General features: G+C 35.6%; 1 protein-coding gene across 1 annotated transcript in view; it reads right to left on the bottom strand.

Moving 5' to 3' along the window:
* Positions 1-238: 238 nt before the first annotated feature.
* The window catches only part of COL24A1 (collagen type XXIV alpha 1 chain), a 366899-nt gene continuing 345928 nt past the window's right edge, over positions 239-21209 (bottom strand). Inside the window, exons 56-60 of the mRNA XM_057310505.1 lie at positions 14325-14390; positions 13323-13491; positions 7525-7634; positions 4765-4980; positions 239-1690 (exon numbers count right to left, since the gene is read on the bottom strand). Coding sequence (XP_057166488.1) covers positions 1544-1690; positions 4765-4980; positions 7525-7634; positions 13323-13491; positions 14325-14390 — 708 coding nt within the window. The 3' untranslated portion in view covers positions 239-1543. The remainder of the gene's footprint in view (positions 1691-4764; positions 4981-7524; positions 7635-13322; positions 13492-14324; positions 14391-21209) is intronic.

The raw sequence follows: 21209 nt of genomic DNA, 5'->3' as shown, positions 1-21209 counted from the left end.
CACCTTTGTTGAAAGTCATTTGACCATATGTGCGAGAGTTTATTCTGTGCCCTGACCTCATTTTGTACAAGTAGGAAATAGACTCTATAATCTTCTTATAGGTATGTAACAGATACTTTGTAATAATGTAAATGTACAGAGTACAGAAGGACTGTCGGCAAAGGGCTATCATACATAATAAAAGGATATGGTAACAAAAGAAGAAAAATGAATACCACCAAAAAAGATTTAAAGCATATTTTTATTATAGATAGGTAAGTGTGGTTTGCTGTGGCTAAAGATATGTTTATAATGGATGTACAAGCTTTTCTATATACCAAAAGGTATAATATTTTTTTTAATACTGAACTAACATTTCTTTGACAAGGAAAGTCTGGTGGATGGGCTGAGCCTATTTTAAATGGCTAAAGATTTTTTTTTTCCTGAATGTTGCTTTAAAGACTTGGTAAGTTGAATTCTTTTAGGTCCCAACACAGTAAATTTGAGAATAGTGAAATAATATCAATGAATACTACAAAACGTGTAATTCCTATGAAGCAGAAATAATGGTTTTTATAATTTAAAACAGCAGCAATTTCAGAAGATTTGCTGAATTAAAACTTTACAAAATATTTATATACATAGTATCATTCCAGATGATCATGGATTTTTAAAAATAGTATATCACAACCCCAAAGTCTAACCCAAACCTACTACTGGATGTAGCTGGCCTGTAATATTTTTTACAACAATTTAAAAAATAAAAACAAAAGAAACCTCCCAATTCTCTTGTGCATAAGCACAGGTTACAGCGTGCTGGCTTTGATTCCATATCCACAAAGAGAATTTTTAAGTAGAACAAGGACTTCACATAAATAATGTTTTACTTGTTATTAAGTATGTAACCAAACAAATTAAAATAAGTACTAACGACCAAAACATATCTTGATGTAACCAGTACATACACTCTTAAAGAATGACAAAGACGAAAAAAGAAATAAAATAGTCTACGAAAGCCACAAGCACCTTGTTTTAGAAAGAGCACCGAGCAACACAAAAAGGCAACACGTAAGAGGTAGTGTACCACCGGCTAAGATGTATATGCCCATTGGGGACCTGAATACAGCTTAGTGTTTGGGAAAATAAGACATGTGAGACCGTGGCTTGTAATTTTTAGACAGAAGCATCGCACATATGGAAGCATTAGCCAGTATTGCTCCCTAGCGCTCTGCATCTCCAGCTGTCTAATGGGTACTTTGCTCTCAGTCAAAAAATATAGGATATCTGAAGAATTCCATGTTTATAAATTTTCAGTTCTAGGGAATTCTCTAAGAAAGCTCAGATCAATATAATTTTTTAAAGAATTAAATACTTTATCATTTATAGTCCTTTAAAAATGCCTTTTCTCCTTCTTAGGAGGAAATCTTTTCTTCCTGAGATTCTTTAAGATTTAGCCAATGCTTTATTCCATGCATTTCACAATGATAGTATCTTTCTGTCTATATTTTTCCCTCTGCAGCAATTACCTGGCCAACAGCACAAACTCTGAACTAATTCAGAAACCTTAGAGAAAGCACACAGAACTGCTTTCAATGTAGTACTTCCTTTCGGTTTTGAGATGAGGAAGTTTTTGTATTTCAATTACTGGAAGCTGATTAGGGTCCTGGGTGTGAAAAAGGAATTTTGCCTTATGCCAGCTGCCATCTTGAATCTGTAAAACAAGAACAAAATGCTTTGATATGTAATTGTGTCATTAGCAGTCATTCTCAGCAGACAATGCCCTTCATTGCCAGACAGCGTAGATTTAGCTTAAGGATTAGAGATAATGAATAGAAAGTCCCTAGCACCAAGTAAGTGCTGGCAGAGTAGTGCTCAATGGTAACAAGCACCATGACTAATTGAAAACATGGGTTCATCCTTTTCTCTAAATGGCCGTGTGTATTCTGATTTTTCAGTCTCAAGGACTAAGGCTAGGCTTCTGCTTTTGTTGTCTGTGGATCACTGGACCAGGTATGAATTAAAAGGCTGTACTATTCATAATATGAGTAACACCCATCTGTTCTGTGTTCCTTTATTTGGGGCTGATTCTTTAGGATGGGCATTCTTGGATGAAAGGCAATGAGCTCTCAACCTCTCTGAACTTTAGGCAGGAAATAACCAGAATTGCTTCAGTCAGAAGGAAATTATAATTATGTTAAATCACCTTTTAGGTTTCTTTTTTCCAGTCTGTGGTTACTGTTTATATAGTTCTTCCCTCTCTTCTTTCTAGGCCTGTTTTTCTTATTACTGTATGCTCTTTTTTTTTTTTTCCTGACAAATTGTACTATGGAACAAAAACATATCATAAAATCTCTTATGATTAAGATTCAACAAGACAAAATAGAGAAACACAACTGACTAGTTTTGTGAAGCTTTTTATTAAGGAGTTTATTCACTTAACTCTTTTACAGAATTATTGTGATATAGATTTTAAGGAAGGATCCTTAGCGATTATATAAGCTATAAATTCCATTTACTAGTCATCAGCTCGGTGTGTGTGTGTGTAATACACCATTAGATTAACTCGTTAAGTCCTTCAAGCAGTATCTATTGAATATGAAGTACAACTGGCATGGTTGAATAAGGGGCAATCCTCTATTTTCTTTTCTTTTCTTTTTTTTTATGATTTTTTTATTATATTATGTTAGTAATCCTCTATTTTCTAACAGTGCTTGGGAAATACGAAGACGAATAAATTAGTTCTGGCTTTTGAATACTAGCAGCTTATAAATCTAGTTGGAGAGGGGAAACACAAACACATAGACATAACACAAGACAACATATGGTGAGTGCAGTATCAATAACGTAGACAGTGAGCACTAAATTCCTCATTTCCAACTGAAGTACTTAGGGAAACCTTTGGGTTCAGAATTCAGAATTTAAAATGGGCCTTCAAGTATGCCTAATTTTTTCACTTGGTTAGAGCGGTAGAGAAGGCATTTCAGAGAAAGATAATGACATGAGTAAAAACAAACAAACAAAAAAACTGTTGGAAAAATAGAAGATGGTTGCAAAAATAAGCCTAGCATGGGGATGAAGTGCAGATCTTGATAGAAATCCAGGCGCCACCATTCTCTTTATATATAAAACATGAAAAATGAAAACTTATCTCACACAGTTGTGAGGATTTAATGAGATTTCATTTAAAGTACCTAGCAGTATAGTGTGGCATGGGCTTTGGAGTTATACACACCTAGGGTATATTTCTTGCTCTCCACTAATTAGCTACATGACCTTGAGCAAGTTATTTAACCTCTCTGTGCCTCACTTTCTTACTGATAAAATGAAACTTCTTTACAAAGCTGTTATAATTAAATAAAATAATGTATGTAATACAGGGTAACAGCTATATAATAAGGCCCCAAGGACTAATAGTAGGAATTATTGTTGAGATGATGATGGTGATGATGATGATGATGATGAGGAGGAGGAGGAGGAGGAGGAGGAGGAGGAGGAGGAGGAGGAGGAGGAGGAGGGGGAAGAAGAAGAAGAAGAGGAGGAGGAGGAGGAGGAGGAGGAGGAGGAGGAGGAGGAGGAGGAAGAAGGAGAAGGAGAAGAAATCAGTTTGGCCATAGTTTAGGGTTAACAGCCACTGAAAGCCCGAACTAGAAAGGTAGGTTGGGGCTTGGCTGTTTTAAGTGCTAAACAAAGAGCTGATAAGTTTAGATTGTGTCTCAGAGATAGTAGTGAGTCACTCAAAGTTTCTGGAGAAAATTATAAAAGTTAAGTGAGTTTGTTGATAATATTGATCTCTTTGCTTATAGAGAATGAGCCATATATTTCTGTTTGCCTCTCATTTGTCAAATACTCAACCACTGTTTGTCTGAAAATAAAATGCTGTGAAAAAGTAGAGTCCCCTGGAAATGTTAAGAGATGTTAAATCATGGGCTTCATGGTACACAAGAACAGGAAACCATGCAACTTAAAGTCATTAATGATACATATGTAGAGTGGATACTCTTTATAACAGGGTTGGGAAACTCTTCTGTAAAGGGCTAGGTAATAAATGTTTTAGGTTTCATAGTCTGTCCCATTTATTCAACTCTGTCATCATAGTGTGATAAAAGCCATAGATAATAAGTAAACAAATGAGTATGGCTATATTCCAATAGCATTAATTTATAAAAACAAGTGGTGGGATGGATTTGGTCTGTGGACTGCAGTTTGCCAACACCTGCTTCATACCACAGTATTTTAAAATTAAAGATTTTTCATAACATTTGTTATTTAATTTTAATTAGAAAAATGGGCTATGATTCAAATATTGATTGGTAGGGCCAGTCAATCTGCAATTCTGCCCATATCTGGCATCAGATATAAGGACTGACAAAATAAAATACAACGGACTTGCCTCTATAACCTGTCTTCCATACATAATGAGATGTAAAATTACAGTAGTGAAACTGTATGAAATAAATCTATTTATTTATATGCTCTTTCTATCCATGCAGGGGTAATAGAAATATTTTACATGAGCAATAAAAAATAAATTTATGTATTAATGCTTGTTTTGCATATAAAAATCCATGGATGACCAGTGGGTGTGACAGAAGTTGACAGGATATGATAAAAGCAAATGATTGACTCTGAAAAATGTAATGTTATTACAAATAGGGCACATTAAAACTTACTATCCTTCTGGATCTTCAGTTTGCAATTAAAGTCTTATCCCCATTATTTTAATTTTATGGCCTTATCAATTTTATGTTAGTTATACTGAACAATTCTAAAAGTGCCATCACTTACCTTGCAGTCATCTGAAAGCACCTTAGGTTCAAGTAGAGTGTTTTCTTCAAAAATCTGGCCATTCCATCCCTTGAAACCAATAGGCAATCCTGAGCCACTTGACTGAGCACTTGTCCACAATGGCGTGTTTAGACAGTGAACGGTGATGATATGAGTGGCTTCTGAGCTCAGTAAGTGAAGGAAGTTCATCTGGACTTTTCCAACTCCAAACTCCAACTAATGTCACAGAAATAATATATAGGTTATAAAATGTGGCAATTGAGAAACTTATAATTTGGGAGAATCTGAGGAAAGTCCTTGAAATGCAGCCTTGAGAAAGCCCCTTTCCTTGGCATTTAAGTGCCAGTCAAGAGTATGCCAATAAATGCTTAACCACTGGCTCTTGCAGAGGTGGATTAGGGAGGCTAATCCCTGATTACAGCATTTTCCAATTTCCATGGTGTACATACTCCTACCATGGCTGACTTAGGCAATCATGGTGGTATCACCGAACATGGAGTTGGAAAGGGGTGTTAACAATAGGGTATCCTGAGTCTCTATGAGCTGGCTTCAGTATACCATTCGGCTACCAGACATGACAAAAAAAATGAAGGTAATTTTCATAATGTTATCTAAAATGCATTAATTATTTGTTGTTGATTAATGCTTTAATAATTTTTTCCACAAAAATCTGAAATTGTCTATAGTTTCCTTTGAAGAATTTTTATTTTGGGTTTTCAAAGATAAGCTACAAGTTGTAATTATATCTTGTTGAGTAGTTTTGACTATGAGAGCCTTTAAAGACAAGGACGGAATCCTATTTTTTGTGTTGCCAGCCCCTAATACAGTTCCAGTCGTAGAGTGGAGTCATCAATTAATGTTTATTGAAATGAACGAATTCATGGACAAGTATTAATAATAAAGTCAATAATATGGGGCAAAATCAGAGCAAGGAGGTCAGACTGCAGATTTCCCCGGCTTGGACAAGGTTTTGACATTATTATTATTATTTTATTATTATTCAAGCAGATGTATTATCATAACATAAGTGAACAAAAGTGGTTTCTACAAGGAATTTATATTAATTTCCAAACATAAAATTAGAAAAATATCAGTTATGAGGTATCAGAAAAGGAAAAAAATAAAATGACAACAACCAAAAAAGTAAAAGGAACAGAGAAGAAAGGCTAAGGAAGGTCAATGAGGATGAAAACATGGAAGGATCATAAGGAACATTAGAGTTTAAGTAGTTCAGATTCCTTTATTTTACAGCTGAGAATTACAAACTTGTAAACTATTTAACCTTTCTGAACCTTAGTTTCTTTGTTGGTAGAGTGGAGTAAGACGCAACATGGCAGGATTGTTTTAAGGATTTAAGGTGCCAAATGTCACTTACCTAGCACAGCGCCTGGCATGGAGTAGGCTCTTTGGTGGCTCAGAGTATCATTTGCCAGGTTAGTAGAGGGATAGAGACTAGAACCCAGGTCCCTGATTTCAAGTCTACCGTTCTTTTTACTACTTGCCCAGTCTTTCTCAGGTTGAGTTTATGGATAGGAGAGATGGGAGAGTTGATTCAGTCAAGGAAGGAATTGGAATGCAGCCACTTCACTGTTCCTGTCTCCTTTGTACACACCTCCCGGTCTCCATCTGTCTTTTATGATAATCCAAATAAAAATCCTGGGCCATATCCAGGGGAATGAGGATGGTCATGCAGATATATTGGAAGTAAGACTATCATGCTGCTCTTCATCAGAGGAACACGGATTCCCTAGGAATGGAAGAATCTTTCCTGCCTCTGCTTTGGGAGTAATAACGGTGAGTGCCTACTGTGATGAACTGGTGAAACACCCTTAATGAAGAGGGATATTTTAGGAAAGGGCAGGGAACAATAAGCAGCTAGAGGGACTAATAGACTGCACATGTTAGCTGCTGCCTCTTTATGATGGACCAAACATACAAAGGGCAGGTTTATCAGTTCTTTGTCAATGAGAAATAAGTTCTTGGTAATAATGCCAAACTGATTTAACCAGAAAAAGAGAGAAATGCAGTTTTGATTTCTTCAGTATCTGTTACAGGTAGAACTAAGCTATAGGTTTTACAAATGCTTATTATAATCCCAGTATCATACCGAACTAACTTTCATTCATTTTATTATATTTGAAAGAAGTTTTAAAAAAATATTCAGTGGATGTTTAAGGGAGTTTTTTTGTGCCAAATCATCAAAAATAGCAAGCTTTGTGGCAAAATTCCTCTTTTAATGATGTCATTTTCAGAAAACCTTTAGGTAACTGATTACTAATTATAAACATTGCAGTAGTTTGGGGATTTTCTAATGTATGTGTATGCATAAAAACATAGGTTCCACATTTTTTTTTTGAAAGACTGTGCATGAGTGGGGGTGGGAGGGGCAGAGGGAGAGGGAGACAGAGAATCCCAAGCTGACTCTCTGCTGAGATCACAACTTGAGCCAAAACCAAGAGTCGGCAGCCCAACTGACTGAGCCACCCAGGTATGCCCCCTCCAACATTTTTAAAAGGAAATTAAAAAGCATAATCAGTAGACTAAGCCATGACCTGTCGATCATAAAATACACAATCGAAATTTCAAGATTCATTAGAATTATTTTTTAAAAACAAAGAATTTTTTTTCTTATATATGGTAGAGAATGATACCTTGCTTCCATTCATAAAAATCACAATTATTTAAAGTGACAGAATTTAAAAAATTATGTTCACTGATACTGGGCAAGTACAGGCATATATTCTATAATTCAATACATACCTTTGTTACAGAAACAGGAGATAAACATGTCTGACCACCAGCACTGAAATTACAGAAAACCTCAATGGCATCTGAAGGGCATCCGAGATTTGGATCAATCCAGTATTTTCCTATTAATTTATTGTAAAACATAAAAATATATAAATTCCATACTAAAACATATTTGAACCATCATTACAAATTATCATATTTTAAATATATATTTTTACAGACTTAACTATAAAAAAACTTAGATTATAAAGATGTTTACATTTAGTCAATAAATGAAAGTGGCGAGCATTATGTAAAACTGATACCAAAAATACTGTATTTTTTCATATACCTATCAATTTAAAGGCATTTTAAAATGTCAACAAAAAATGATAGAATGGCTGAATTTATGGCTCCTTTCCACAGATGAGCTCATCTTCTTAAAGGGAACCGTCTAAAGTTACATAGTTAATAGAAAAGTTGCAGTTGATGTGGGGTACGTGTATACATCCGTTCTGTCATTACAGAGTTCAAAAATAAATAAATATATATATATAATGTATATATATATTATATATAGATTGTTCATATATTTATATATATATATATATTTATATATATATATATATAAAACAGAAACAACTTCAATCTCCCTGAAGTAAAATATTACTTTTATAATTAGAATGAAAATAATAAAACATCCTTTGTTTTCAGAAAGAAAATGTACAATTAAATGGTTATCATTTTTGTGCTTTCCTCATCAGATTTGTGAGTGAGAAAAACTGGAGTCCCTGCAGCCTGTGTAAGCCTGCCAACCTTTGTCTTCACTGAATGCCCAGCAGCATCAAATGGAGACTTAAAGTCAGCCTACAAGAAATACTCAGGCTGAAAAAGTATTGATCTAGTATCTTAATTTCAGAGTAACAAGCTCAGAATATTGAAGTAGCACCTTATTCTAAAAGCAAAGACCAAGAATTTTTGAATGAGATAGCCCTGCTTTTTTGCATTAAGAAGGCAAGACAATCAAGCAGTACTTGGCAATGTCATTTCTGCCGTAGGTAGAAATCCTTGTCCGTTCCATCCTTTCCCTAGTGCAAAGATTCCTCTGCCTCACTCTGGGCTTCCAAAATATCCTCAACTCTTCTTTCCTCTACTATTCTACTAATCCTTCAAAATGAATACTTGCTAAGCTGGTGGCTCCAAGAATAGGGACTGTCCTCTATTGCAGCGTTTTCAAATTTTAGCAGCATTAGAACCATCCGTTAAAACACAGAGAGGTGGGCCCCATCCCCAGAGTTGCTGATTCATTAAGCTAGGGCTTGAGAATCTGTATCTCAACAGAATCTCATTCTGCTCCAGGGACATTTGAAGAACCACTGATCTATTGAGATATGGAAGAAAGGGGTGAAAGAAATCCTATCCTCTGGTCCCTTTTTGTCCCCTTCCCTCAGAATTTTGGACATTTTGTAAAGTTTATAGAAATCAGTGCTGGATTTTTTACCAGGATCTACCAGGATTGCAGGCTTCCAATCTTATCTATGGGATAAACACATTATCTTCACTATTATCTCTTCTCTTCCAGAGAAATAGTTTCTTTCTATTACGTGAGCTAATACATTCCTTATAAAAAGTTTTCCATCAAGCAAACTCTCAGTCATATAGGGTAGAATTGTTTGAATTCAGGCATTATGTTGTACAACGGTGACCTGGTAAGGACTTCGTAATAAAGCACTACGCCATGATATACCTTTTGTAGGCCTAAATGTTCTAACCCCAAACTGACTCATGAGGACAGTGCTTCTCTTGCAGTCCTTTCAAGTTTTGCCACAGCCTCTATTAGCAATGTGCCTGAAGTGTCTTCGTTGCTCTTCATTGCCGCCTCCATTCTCCCTATTTTTTCCCTAAAATAACTTCATGGTAAAATTACTGTCATTACATTATATCATCCATTACCTTTCCTGTTGCACCTTCCTTCCTTCCTTCCTTCCTTCCTTCCTTCCTTCCTTCCTTCCTTCCTTCCTTCCTTCCTTCCTTCCTTTCTCTCTCTCTCTCTCTCTCTCTCTTTCTTTCTTTCTTTTCTTTCTTTCTTTCTTTCTTTCTTTCAAGATTTTATTCATTTATTCGACACAGAGAGAGTGCACGTGTGCAGGCATTATCAGGGGGAGGGGCGGAGACAGAGGGAGAAGAAGGCTCCCCACTGAGCAGGGAGCACTAAAATGCAGGGCTGGATCCCAGGACCCTGGGATCAAGACCTGAGCCAAAGGCAGACACCCAAGCAACTGAGCCACCCATGCGTTCATTCACTTTCTTTGAAGATTTTACCATTGGATGGCTATCACTTTCACTAAATCTATCTATGACCCAATTCTTGGTGATTTTAAATTCACATGGATAGCACTTCCAACCTTGGCCTCTCAGTTTCTGGAACTCTTCTGCCAATGTCCTCATACACTTCCCTGCTCCCCTTATTATCCCATTCACTTTAACCATTAACTTCCCATGCCATATCCTAGCCTTTGTTGTTACCTACAACTAGAATTCTGCCATAATTTCACCTCTTCTCTTTTAAGCTCATTCACACTGGTGTCCTGACTCTAATAATTCTTCCATCCTGTCAGGACCTAATATTCATTGATACTACCACTTTTTTCATCATCCCTCATAATCATATGTTCAATTCCCTCCCTACCCAAGTAAAACCCCTAGTCCTTTACTATAATTACTTCCTTGGAGACTTCCTTAACATCCCTGCCCTGCCTCGCTTCAACGTACTTGTCTTATAAAGTCCCTACCTTATAAAAGTCCAGTTTTGTGCCTCATCTGTGCCTGAAGTTACGCAGCTAAATGTGGCTAAAGAAAAATACAACTATGCTGACTGGACTCACTTTAAATTCAAATGTTTGTAAGGCTGCCAGACAACGACACTTTCCCTTGTTAGTTCCCTCTGTCACTCTCCTAGTTAACTGTTTGAAACCTTTTCTTCTTCCCTCACCTTTATTATACCTATTCCTTCATCCTTATTCTTGACTGATAATCTTTCAATTTCACTGTGACAACTAAAGCAATCTGAAAGGAACTTCTATAACCTCCCACTACTACAACTATTTACCTACCTGTCCTTGCTCACATATAATCTTCCTTGTTATTATTGTGAAGAAACCATGTTCCTATATAAGGTTTACCTTGTCTATTATACCTTCAGTTTCAAATTTTTCCTCTCTGATTTTGCTTTTGAGTCTAATTCTGTTTGCTGTTTCTGCCAGTTCTCATTCGGTGTTTTATTAACCAATACGCCTCATTATCATTGATTGTGTGAGGGGCACTATATTTGAGAAATGATTTGTGGAAATAATTTGAGCCCTAGGATGATGGTATATTTTATAAAAGACTTTTGTTTCTGTCAAAATGGGGTGGGGGTACTAACAGTGTGGAACCATTTTAGTCCAAGTTCAAAGCTTAAGATTCTGATCTACCTTCATGATATGAAGCTAGGCTACAGTCTGTATGAATGTCTCTTTTCTTTTGGTTTATGTTTGCTCTTAGAGTGGAGCCCTTTGAAAGCCTAAATCCCCACACTTCTTGGACCACAGATTCCATCTTTTGACTCCTAGCCCCATGAAGCCACCAAAAGTGGTATTTAATTTGTGCAAAACTAAAAGCAGTTCTTTTCTTTTTTTTTTTTTTTAAAGATTTTACTTATTTATTTGACACACAGAGAGAGACAGCCAGCGAGAGAGGGAACACAAGCAGGGGGAGTGGGAGAGGAAGAAGCAGGCTCATAGCAGAGGAGCCTGATGTGGGGCTCGATCCCAGAACGCCGAGATCACGCCCTGAGCTGAAGGCAGACACTCAACAACTGAGCCACCCAGGCGCCCCAAAACTAAAAGCAGTTCTAAGTGTGTTCATCTCTCTGCTGTCTTCAACATGTTGGCTTGAAATATCCTCACTATTTTGTTAGCTATTTGACGCTTTTAACTTAAAAAAAATTTAAAAAAAAATGTAGCCAGGCAATTTGAATTACCTGCTTCATTACTGGAAATGGACACTCTCTGGCTCTATAATTTTCTCTTAAAACCAGATAAAGTTTTAACCACTACCATTACTTTAAACTATTCTTGTGAAGGTCATCATAGAAATTCATGCTGCTAAATCCAGTAGCCTTTCTCAGTCTTAACTTTACCCGACAGGCACCCAGTCAGTCTCTTCCTCCTCAGGCATAATTTTCTTCACTCCACAGGCATCTAGTTTTCTTCCTATCAGGTATAGCTTCTTAGTTTTCTTTGCTAGTTCCTCCTCATTTCCCTGATCTCTAAACATTGAAGACCCCTAAGGCATAGTGTTTAGACCTCTTTGCTTTTCCTTCTCCACTTATTCTTTAGGGAGTCTTAAGCAGTTATAGGGCATTGGATGCTATTTATATGTAAGTGGATTAAGTTTTTACCCTAGCCAGGACCTCTCTCTTTAATAACCACCTGCCTCCTGGACATTCTTACCTGATGCTTAACAGACATCTCAAATGAAATGTACCTGAAACTGAACTCCTGATCTTTTCTCTAAAACTTGCTTCTCCATCTCTCTTCTAGTAACCCCACACTTCCATCTGTTAGTCAAAAACCTTGTTAGAGTCATCCTCTATCCTTTTATTTCTCTCTTAACCCACATCCAATTATCATCAAAAACTGTTGGTTCTACTTTAAAGCATAGCCAAAGACTCGATCATTTCTTATCACTTCCTCTGCTACCAACCCTAGTTCAACCCATCATCATCTCTTTCCTGGATTTTTTCAATGGTCTTCTCAGTGGCTTCTTTTACTCTTGTCTTCATTATATTTGCAATACATTAGCCAGAGTAATATTTTAAAAAGCTAAGTCAAATCATACCATTTCTTTGTTGAAAAACTTCGGGTGGCTTCCCACCTTATTCAGAATAAAAGCTGGAGTCTTGTGAGTAGTCTATAAGATCCTATATAATCTGGCTTTTTCTATCTTTCTGACTTCATTTTCTACCACTTTCCCCTTATGCACTCTCTTCTAGTCACACTGGCCTTCTTGCTAATCCTAGAAAACACTAAGGACACGCACTTCCAGGGCCTTTGCAGGTGTTCTTTCTGCCTGGAAAGCTCTTTCCCTAGATTTCCTGTAGCTTGTACCCTTACCGCCTTCTGATATTTCTCAAATGCCATGTTCTCAGACATGTCTTATCTAACTACTATATTTAAAACTAGCCCCATTCCACCTTCTACCATAGCCCCCTTCCCTGCTGTTTTGTGTTTCTCTATAGCATTCATTGCCTCCTAGTGATGAAAATACCTTTGGGCATTAAAACCTTTCTGATACCTTGCAATCCATACACTTAGCTATTTTTCCTACAAGGAAAGCAGACCTTGAATTAGATTTCAGGCACTTGTTTGTCTTAAAATGTCTTTGTTCCTTTCAATTCTATAGAATTACAGTTTTATGACTTCAAATATGGGAAAGAATCAAACTTAGAATTACTATAGGCAGCTGTAACTATAAATATTAGTTTAGTTTTTGTGGTAATCTAGGGCAAGAAATATCTACAGAAGTTAAGCTTTTTATCAATATAAATAAAGTGAATATTTTCATTGCACTTCTAGTGGAAGTATGTGTTTTTGGACAAGAATGTGTAAGTGTGTGTGTGTTATGTGGCATATATGTATATAAGTCAAACAAAATATGCATTACTATTCACCCTACAGAAGGATATAACATTTTTTTTTTCAAATCAGCATATGTGTCACTGTAAATCTTAAACACACTGAAATGATGAAATCAGACATCAGGGTTTGAACAAACCAAGAACTTACCATCTGATACTTTGTGTTCACAGTTAAGCAAATCTTTACAGATTCGTGCTGGGTTATCTCGTGTGCCAAGGGGATTCTTGATGCTGTGCAGTAACTTGCTAAGGTAGTTCAGGGTTTTGAATATCTCAGCACTGTAGTCAATTAGAGTCACTTCGGTATTCTGGTAGCTCTGCCAAGTCATCAGAGGAATCATATCAGCAAAACAGCATACAGCAATACGTGACCCTGATGACCAACATGGACCAAGGCAGAAGAAAAATGTATTCTTCTTGTATGCAATGAGTTGGGAGTAGGGTATAAAGAACAGTTTATATTTAAATAAAGACCTATGTGTATATTTTATTAATCTTGATCCTAAATAAGAGATTAAATTTACTCTAAAGGCCTAGTTTTCAAACTAACATAAAACTTAATAGGGGCGCCTGGGTGGCACAGCGGTTAAGCATCTGCCTTCGGCTCAGGGCGTGATCCCGGCGTTCTGGGATCGAGCCCCACATCAGGCTCTTCAGCTATGAGCCTGCTTCTTCCTCTCCCACTCCCCCTGCTGTGTTCCCTCTCTCGCTGGCTGTCTCTATCTCTGTCGAGTAAATAAATAAAATCTTTAAAAAAAAAAAAACTTAACAATCATTATGCTTACTGTAGTATAATATTTTAAAGAAAACTATGCATTGAATAGAGTTTAAATAAGAAAAATGAGTAACAATGATAGATCCCATTTTAAGAAATGGCTAGGCTTCATTTAACTATTTTCTTCTAAAGTATCTAATTCTTCATTTAAAAATTCCTTAAATGTATTACATTTTTGTTTTAACGTTTTCCTTAAAAAAATCCCATGCATATATTTCTGTTTATTAAAAATGCTTACTTTGTCCTTAAAAACAGTTTCATTATGTTCAATCTGTTTTAAATACAATCTTTGAGATAAAGCCACATTTTGGACTCTGAAAAAACTTTCTGCTTGTCTATTGAGAGTGCCAATGTAAATAAAGCCAGATGTATTACCTCCATCTGTAAGGCAGAGTGCGATTCAGTCAAGGCTTGAATAGCAGCATTGATATCCATTTGTTTCTGTGTAAAACAAAACCATTTGAGATTAGCAGTAACATCAACACTGAGTACTCTAAAGTAAAAGCTGTAAATTCTGAAAGCCATGCTATTAAAGTATACTAGAGTTATTATCTGAAGGGGGTTTGTAACTCTTATGGTTAGACAGATCTTGCAAATTTTGCCTGGATATCTGAAAGGACAATATGCTGCCTTCGTCCAAATCTCAAAAGTCTCCTAATTAAAACAGGACCAAAGTCTAGAGCCATCAAATGAAAAACTATTTGCCACTGCTACATAAAAACACACACAAAAGTTACTCAAATGGAAGAGGAATGAAATATGACCGCCTCAGTTAATAAATTGTAAAATGAAGAATAAATAACTGTAGTAATTTATAACAGTTACATTTTTGGAAGGAAAATATAATAAAATACTACTGTCCTGAGGTAGTCACCACATTCGTTTAATCTGATACTTTTGCGGTCTTAAAAACAATTTCTAAAGTTGGAAAATGCACCATTAGTCCCAAAAGAAATAATACAGCATGAATCCAATCTCCTCCTGTATTTAATAAAAGATATTTTTAGAGAAAGGCTCAGCATAACCATTAGTAAAAGTCTTTTTGTATTTTATTTTTTAAAAAGCTTGGAAACTAAGAAGTATGAGTTAGGAGAAACTTCTGTGAAATGGCATCTGTGTCAACAAATCAAGCAATCTAATTTCTTTCAGAATGATTGTGCCACTAAGATATCTTTTTACTTGGAGGGCCATACAATAAAAACTGTTTTCAACAGATCTCTCATAACTCATGGGTAGTAATTTGAAAAAACTATTTAAAATGATGGGACAATCAATAAAATGCACTCTTCCTTGCCTCAACATGTGGTTTTCATATTGGAAAATAATTGAATCATTCTGTATATATATACTGCCAAATAATGTGATACATACTGAGGACAAAACAGTAAGCTAAAGAGAAAACTGCCCTTGTGAAGCTGAAGTTTAAGGGAGAGAAAGGCACTAATTAAACCTTAAAACCCCATAATTACAAATTGTGATATGTGCTAATGAAAGAAAAAGTATGCTTGGACCCATAAAGAGATTAGGGGCTTTCAGTGAAATCTGGAGGAGAAGAGCTTTGGAAGGAACAGGTCAGGGAAGGTTTCTCTGAGATAGTGACATCTGATCTGATATCTGAACACTAAATGTGAGGAGAGTGGATGGGAGAGCTTTCCAGGCAGAGGAACAGCCTTGCACAAAAGCTATCAGATAGAGAAGCATGGTCTATTCACAAAGCAGAAGGTCATCCTTTCTGGTTCTATGCAGAATAATTCTGACCATCATGCCTGTGTGGATGAGCAGATTTTGGGCATGGGTCACATAAAAATATTGGCACTAAACATGGGCAACTGAATCAAGTACTAAATAGTAGCCACCTTTATATTTTCCAGTTGGTTTGTGATTAGGGCTTTGATCTTAGAAAACCCCGCATAAGAGTTCTCAAACTCTTCAGTTCAATAACTTTTTGCACTTTTAAATATTATTAAGGGGCTTAAAGAACTTTTATTCATGTGAGTTATAACTTTTAGTATTTACCACAGTAGAAATTAAAACACAATTCTAAAACTATTTGTGTTAACTGCTTTAAAATAATCCATATGTTAATACAAATATTTAAATGAAAAATAACTATTTTCCAAAACAAAAAAGGGTGAGAAGAATGGCACTGTTTTACACGTTTGTAAATATCTTTAAAGTCTGGATTGATAGAAGATATCTAGATTGTCATATTTCTTTCAGTATTCAGTCTCTTATGATATGTTATTGTAGTTGAAATACATGAAGAAAATCTGGCCTTATAGAGATATACAGTTGGAAATAGGATTCTCTTATTTTATTTTTTGAAAACATTTTATTTTTTTATTTGACAGCATGCCCTGGCAGAATAGGGAGAGGGGCAGAGGTGAAGGGAGAGGGACTACCAGATACCACCCTAACAATGGAGCCCAAGGTGGGTACATCCCACCACCCTGATAGGAAATAGGATTATTTTAGTAGCCTTTTCAGATCATTGTGGATATTCTTCTTTGATACTATACCAAAACTTGACAAATAATAGTTTCTTAAGGGTTAGTTGAAATGTGAACTCTGAAATCAAGTCTATGAACTTTTTGTGCTTTTTATATTAAAATCTATTGGTCTATCTTAAACTGTGGAAGAATCTTTTATGTGTCCACAATTTTGTTAACATTGTGCATTGCTTATTTAGAAAATACCGATTCATGGAATTATGCAGATCTTCCAAATACTGACACATTTCATTATTAATATCACACGATTGCATTCGTTAGTATCATTGCCAATCTCATTAGAAAAATATAAGTACTGGGAAGCCATCAAACACAGTGGTAGATACAAGTTTTCCCGAATTTTTATTTTTGCTTGCAAGTTTAAGACTTATTGGCATCAACTTCTATCAGTAGTTTTCTTGAAATGACAGGCTCACTTAATTCATGTTTAAGGAAATATCTGCCAAATACTCATGTCTGTATAACACTGTTAGTCTGTCAAGTAAATACGGTGTACTATGAAAAGAGCTACTAGTTCAGTTTCTAACCAAAACAGCTGCACAAGTGCTTTCATTTGAGGCAAACACTATGCTTCAGTATGCAGCCGAAGTGTTCCTTTATACGTTCTCCTATTTCATCACACAGATTATTAAAAAGCTGTATAGTTAAGACCGGTGTATTTAGGAGACAGAAAAAACAGTGGACTAATGACGTCCCAGAATTTTCTCTCCTACAAAAGCAATGAGAAAACTGGAAAAAATGTCAGAATGAAGCTTTCAGGATTATGGGAATTAACAAAATGCTTGCAGCAATGTGAGGAGCATTTATTTAAGAAAAATAGCTGAATCTCGGTAAGGCCAGTGAGCTTCTTAACGTAACTTTAATTTGCCCTATTCCCATGTCTTCCTTTCTTTCTTCTTTTCCCCCCACTGTCCTCCTTTTCAGTTCTGTAGTAGCTAAAAAACAACAGCAAAAACAAGAAGCCTAGGAGCCATAAGGGTGGGGGGAGAAGAATGGGGTTGGAGTTGCTTCAAAGAATCATTTCCAGTGAATTCTCATTATCTCAGGACCCGGTAGTTCCCTGGAAGACACCACTTGCAAAGCTGTCTTTATTTTACCTGCCTCACAGCTCATTCAATGCAAAACACCTTTTCCCCCCGGGAGAATTTTCCAAAACTTTTAGAGGGAATTGTTTAACTTTGTGGCTGTCTGGAGCACTGGAAAACAGCAAACAATAAGCTAACAAAAAGCTTACAGAAAAAGATAGGGAATAAGATGTCCACAGAGACTGAAAAGCTTTGACATATTTCTGGAAATCTAGAAGTCCATGTACATATGTAGGGTTGTGCACATGTTTAGAACATATCTGATAAGGCCCTAAGTTCTCTCCTCTGGTTTTCAGTCTCTGTGAAATCAGGAAGTTAAAGCTAAGGTATAGTTTTTAAAAGTTGCCTGGCTGAGCAATGAAGGGGTGCTCCAACACACACAGAAACATTGGTAAAAACTGGGAGATTTACTGGTTCTGCCACTTAAGGAACTCTCTCTCTCCGATTGTTATCACTAAGCTGAGTAGACTTTAGGGGTCACACATATCAAAGAAAACAGACTTTATAATATTCAGAAAAGCCACTAAACAAACAACAACAAATAGCAACAAAAATAAACCCAGGGGCCAGGGGGGAGCAATTTTATTTCTAGAAATGCCACATTACGTTATTTACAGTCTATACTTTTCAACAAGAACAACAACAAGACAACAAAAAGACATGCAAAAAAACATTAAAGTATGGCCCATATGCAAGCAAAAATTCAATCAATTGATAGAAACTCCTCCCGAGGGAGCCCAGATGTTGTACTTAGTAGACAAAGATGTTTATTAGCTATTTTAGATATGTTTAGATGTGTTTAGTTTAGAAAACTAAAGGAAACTATGTCTATAGAACTAAAGGAAAATATGAAAAAGATATCTTACAAATAAAGAATATCAATTGCAAAAAAATAGAAATTATGGAAAAGAACAAAATAGAAATTTTGCAGGTGGAAGGTACAAAAAATGAAATGAAAATTTACTAGAGAGGCTCAACATTAGATTTTGGTAACAGAAGCATCAATGAAGCTGAAGACAGGTTTATTGAGATTTTGCAGTCAGAAGAATATACAGATAAAAGAGTGAAAAAAATGAACAGAGGCCCTGAGACCTATGGAACACCAAAAAGAATACTAACATATGCATAATGGGAGTCTCAGAAGGGGAGGAGAGAGAAAAAGGGGCAGAAAGAATATTTCGTGAAATAATGGCTGTAAGACAATGATGAAAGAAATTAAACAAGAAGACACAAATAAAAGGAAAGATATTCCATGTTTGGATTAAAAGAATTAATATTGTTAAAATATCCATACTATCCAGAGCATTCTACAGAGTCATGCAATCCCTTATCAAAATTCCAATGGCATTTTTCACAGAAATAGAACAAACAATTCTAATATTTTTATGGACTCACAAAAGACCTTGAATAGCCAAAGGAATCTCGAGAAAGAAGAACAAAGCTGTAGGTATCATGCTCCCTAACTTCAAACTGTATTAAAATCTACAGTAATCAAAACAGTATGGTATTGGCATTAAGGCAGACACATAGACCAACGGCACAGAACAGAGAACCCAGAAATAAATCCATGCATATGTGGCCAATTAATTTATAACAAAGGAGCCAAAAATATACAATGGGGAAGGGGCAGTCTCTTCAATAAATGGTATTGGGAAAACAGGACAGCCACATGCAATAGGATGAAACTGGACCACTACCTTAATCATACACAAACATTAGCTCAAAATGCATAAAGGCTTGAAGAAAATACAGGTGGTAAGCTCCTCAATATCAGTTTTGGTTACAATTTTTTTTTTTTTTGATTTGACAACAAAAGCAAAGGTAACAAAGGCCAATATAAACAAGTGAGACCACATCAAACTAAAAAGCTTCTGCACAGCAAAAGAAACAAACAGCAAAATGAAAAGGCAATCTACTGAATGGGAGAAAATATTTGCGAATCATATAATCTGATAAGGGGTTAATATCCAAAATATATAGAGAATTCATACAACTCAATAGCAAAAAAAACAAAAAACAAAAAAACAAAAAAACAAAAAACCTAACAAAAAACAAAACAAAAAAAACCAACACAAAACAATCCAATTAAAAATTGGGCAGAAGATCTGAATTCGCCTTTTTTTCCAAAGAAGACATACAAATGGCCAACGGGTTTATGAAAAGGTGTTTAACATCACTAATCATCAGAGAAGTGCAAATCAAAACCACAATGAGCTATCACTTCACAGCTGTTAGAATGGCTATTATCAAAAGATAAGAAATAATAAGTGTTGGAGAGGATGTAGAGAAAAGGAAGCTCTTGTACACTGTTGTTGGAAATGTAAATTGGTACAGCCACTGTGAAAAACAATATGGAGATTCCTCAAAAAATTAATAGAATTACCAAATGATCCAGCTAGTCCAATTCAGGGTATTAATCTGAAGAATACAAAAATGCTAATTTGAAAACATATATGATTTCCTATGTTCACTGCAGCATTATTTACAATAGAGAAGAAATAGAAAGAACCTAAACCACCTGAAACTAATACAATGTTATATATCAAATGTACCTCAATTTAAAAAAAAAGAATAGCTGAACATTTGATGAGAAACATTAACCTACAAATCCAAGCAGCTTAGTGAACTCCGCAGACACATCATAATCAAACTATTGAAAGCTAAAGAAAAACAGAGAATCTTGACAGCAGAAAGAGAGAAGACTCATAGACCCAAGAGATTCTCAATGAGATTAACAGCTAAATTTCCATAAAAAATCATAAAGGCAAGAAGGCAGTGCGATGACCTATTCAGAGTGCTGAAAGAAAAAGACTATCAACCAAGAATTCTAAATCCAACAAAACTATTCTTTGAGAATGAAGGAAAAATTAAGACATTCCTAGATAAACAAAAACTAGAGAATTTATCACTAGCAAACTTCCCTAGAAAGATAATAAAGGAAGTCCTTTCAACTGAAATTAAAGGATACTAGGAAGAAACTTGAAACCAAGTGAAGAAATAAAGAGCACTGTTAAACATAGCTATACAGGTAAATATAAAAGAGAATACATATTCCAAATGGCTAAAATAATCTTGAAAACGAATAGAGTTGAAGCCCTCACACTTCAATTTCAAAATTTACTACAAAGCTACAGTAATCAAAACAGTGTGGTACTATCCTAGAGAAAGACACAGAGCAAGAGACTAGAACAGAGTCCAGAAGTAGACCCTTACACACGTGGTCAAATGATTTTTGACCAAGGTGTCAAGACCCTTCAATTGGGAAAGAACAGTCTTCAACAAATAGTTCTGGGAAAATTTGATATCCACATACAAAAGAATGAAGTTAGACCCTTACCTTACATCATACTCAAATATAAACTCCAAATAAATCAAAGACTTAAATATAAGGGCTAAACCTATGAACCTCTTAGAAAAAATAAGGGAAAAACTTCATTACATTGGATTTGGCAATGATTTCTTGGCTATGACAATAAAAACAAGACAAGAAAATACAGACAAATTGGACTACATCAGAATTAAAAACTGTGCAAAGGACACTATCAACAGAGTGAAAAGGCAAAGGAGAAAATATTTGTATCATATATTGGATTACGGATTAATATCCACAACGTATAAAGAACTCTTACAACCTAACAACAACAAGCAACCCAATTCAAAAATGG

This window comes from Ursus arctos, unplaced genomic scaffold, assembly GCF_023065955.2.
Source record: "Ursus arctos isolate Adak ecotype North America unplaced genomic scaffold, UrsArc2.0 scaffold_12, whole genome shotgun sequence".
In the NCBI taxonomy this organism is placed as follows: Eukaryota; Metazoa; Chordata; class Mammalia; order Carnivora; family Ursidae; genus Ursus; species Ursus arctos.
Note: the sequence above shows the minus strand (reverse complement) of the source record. Positions and strands in the feature narration are given on the sequence as shown.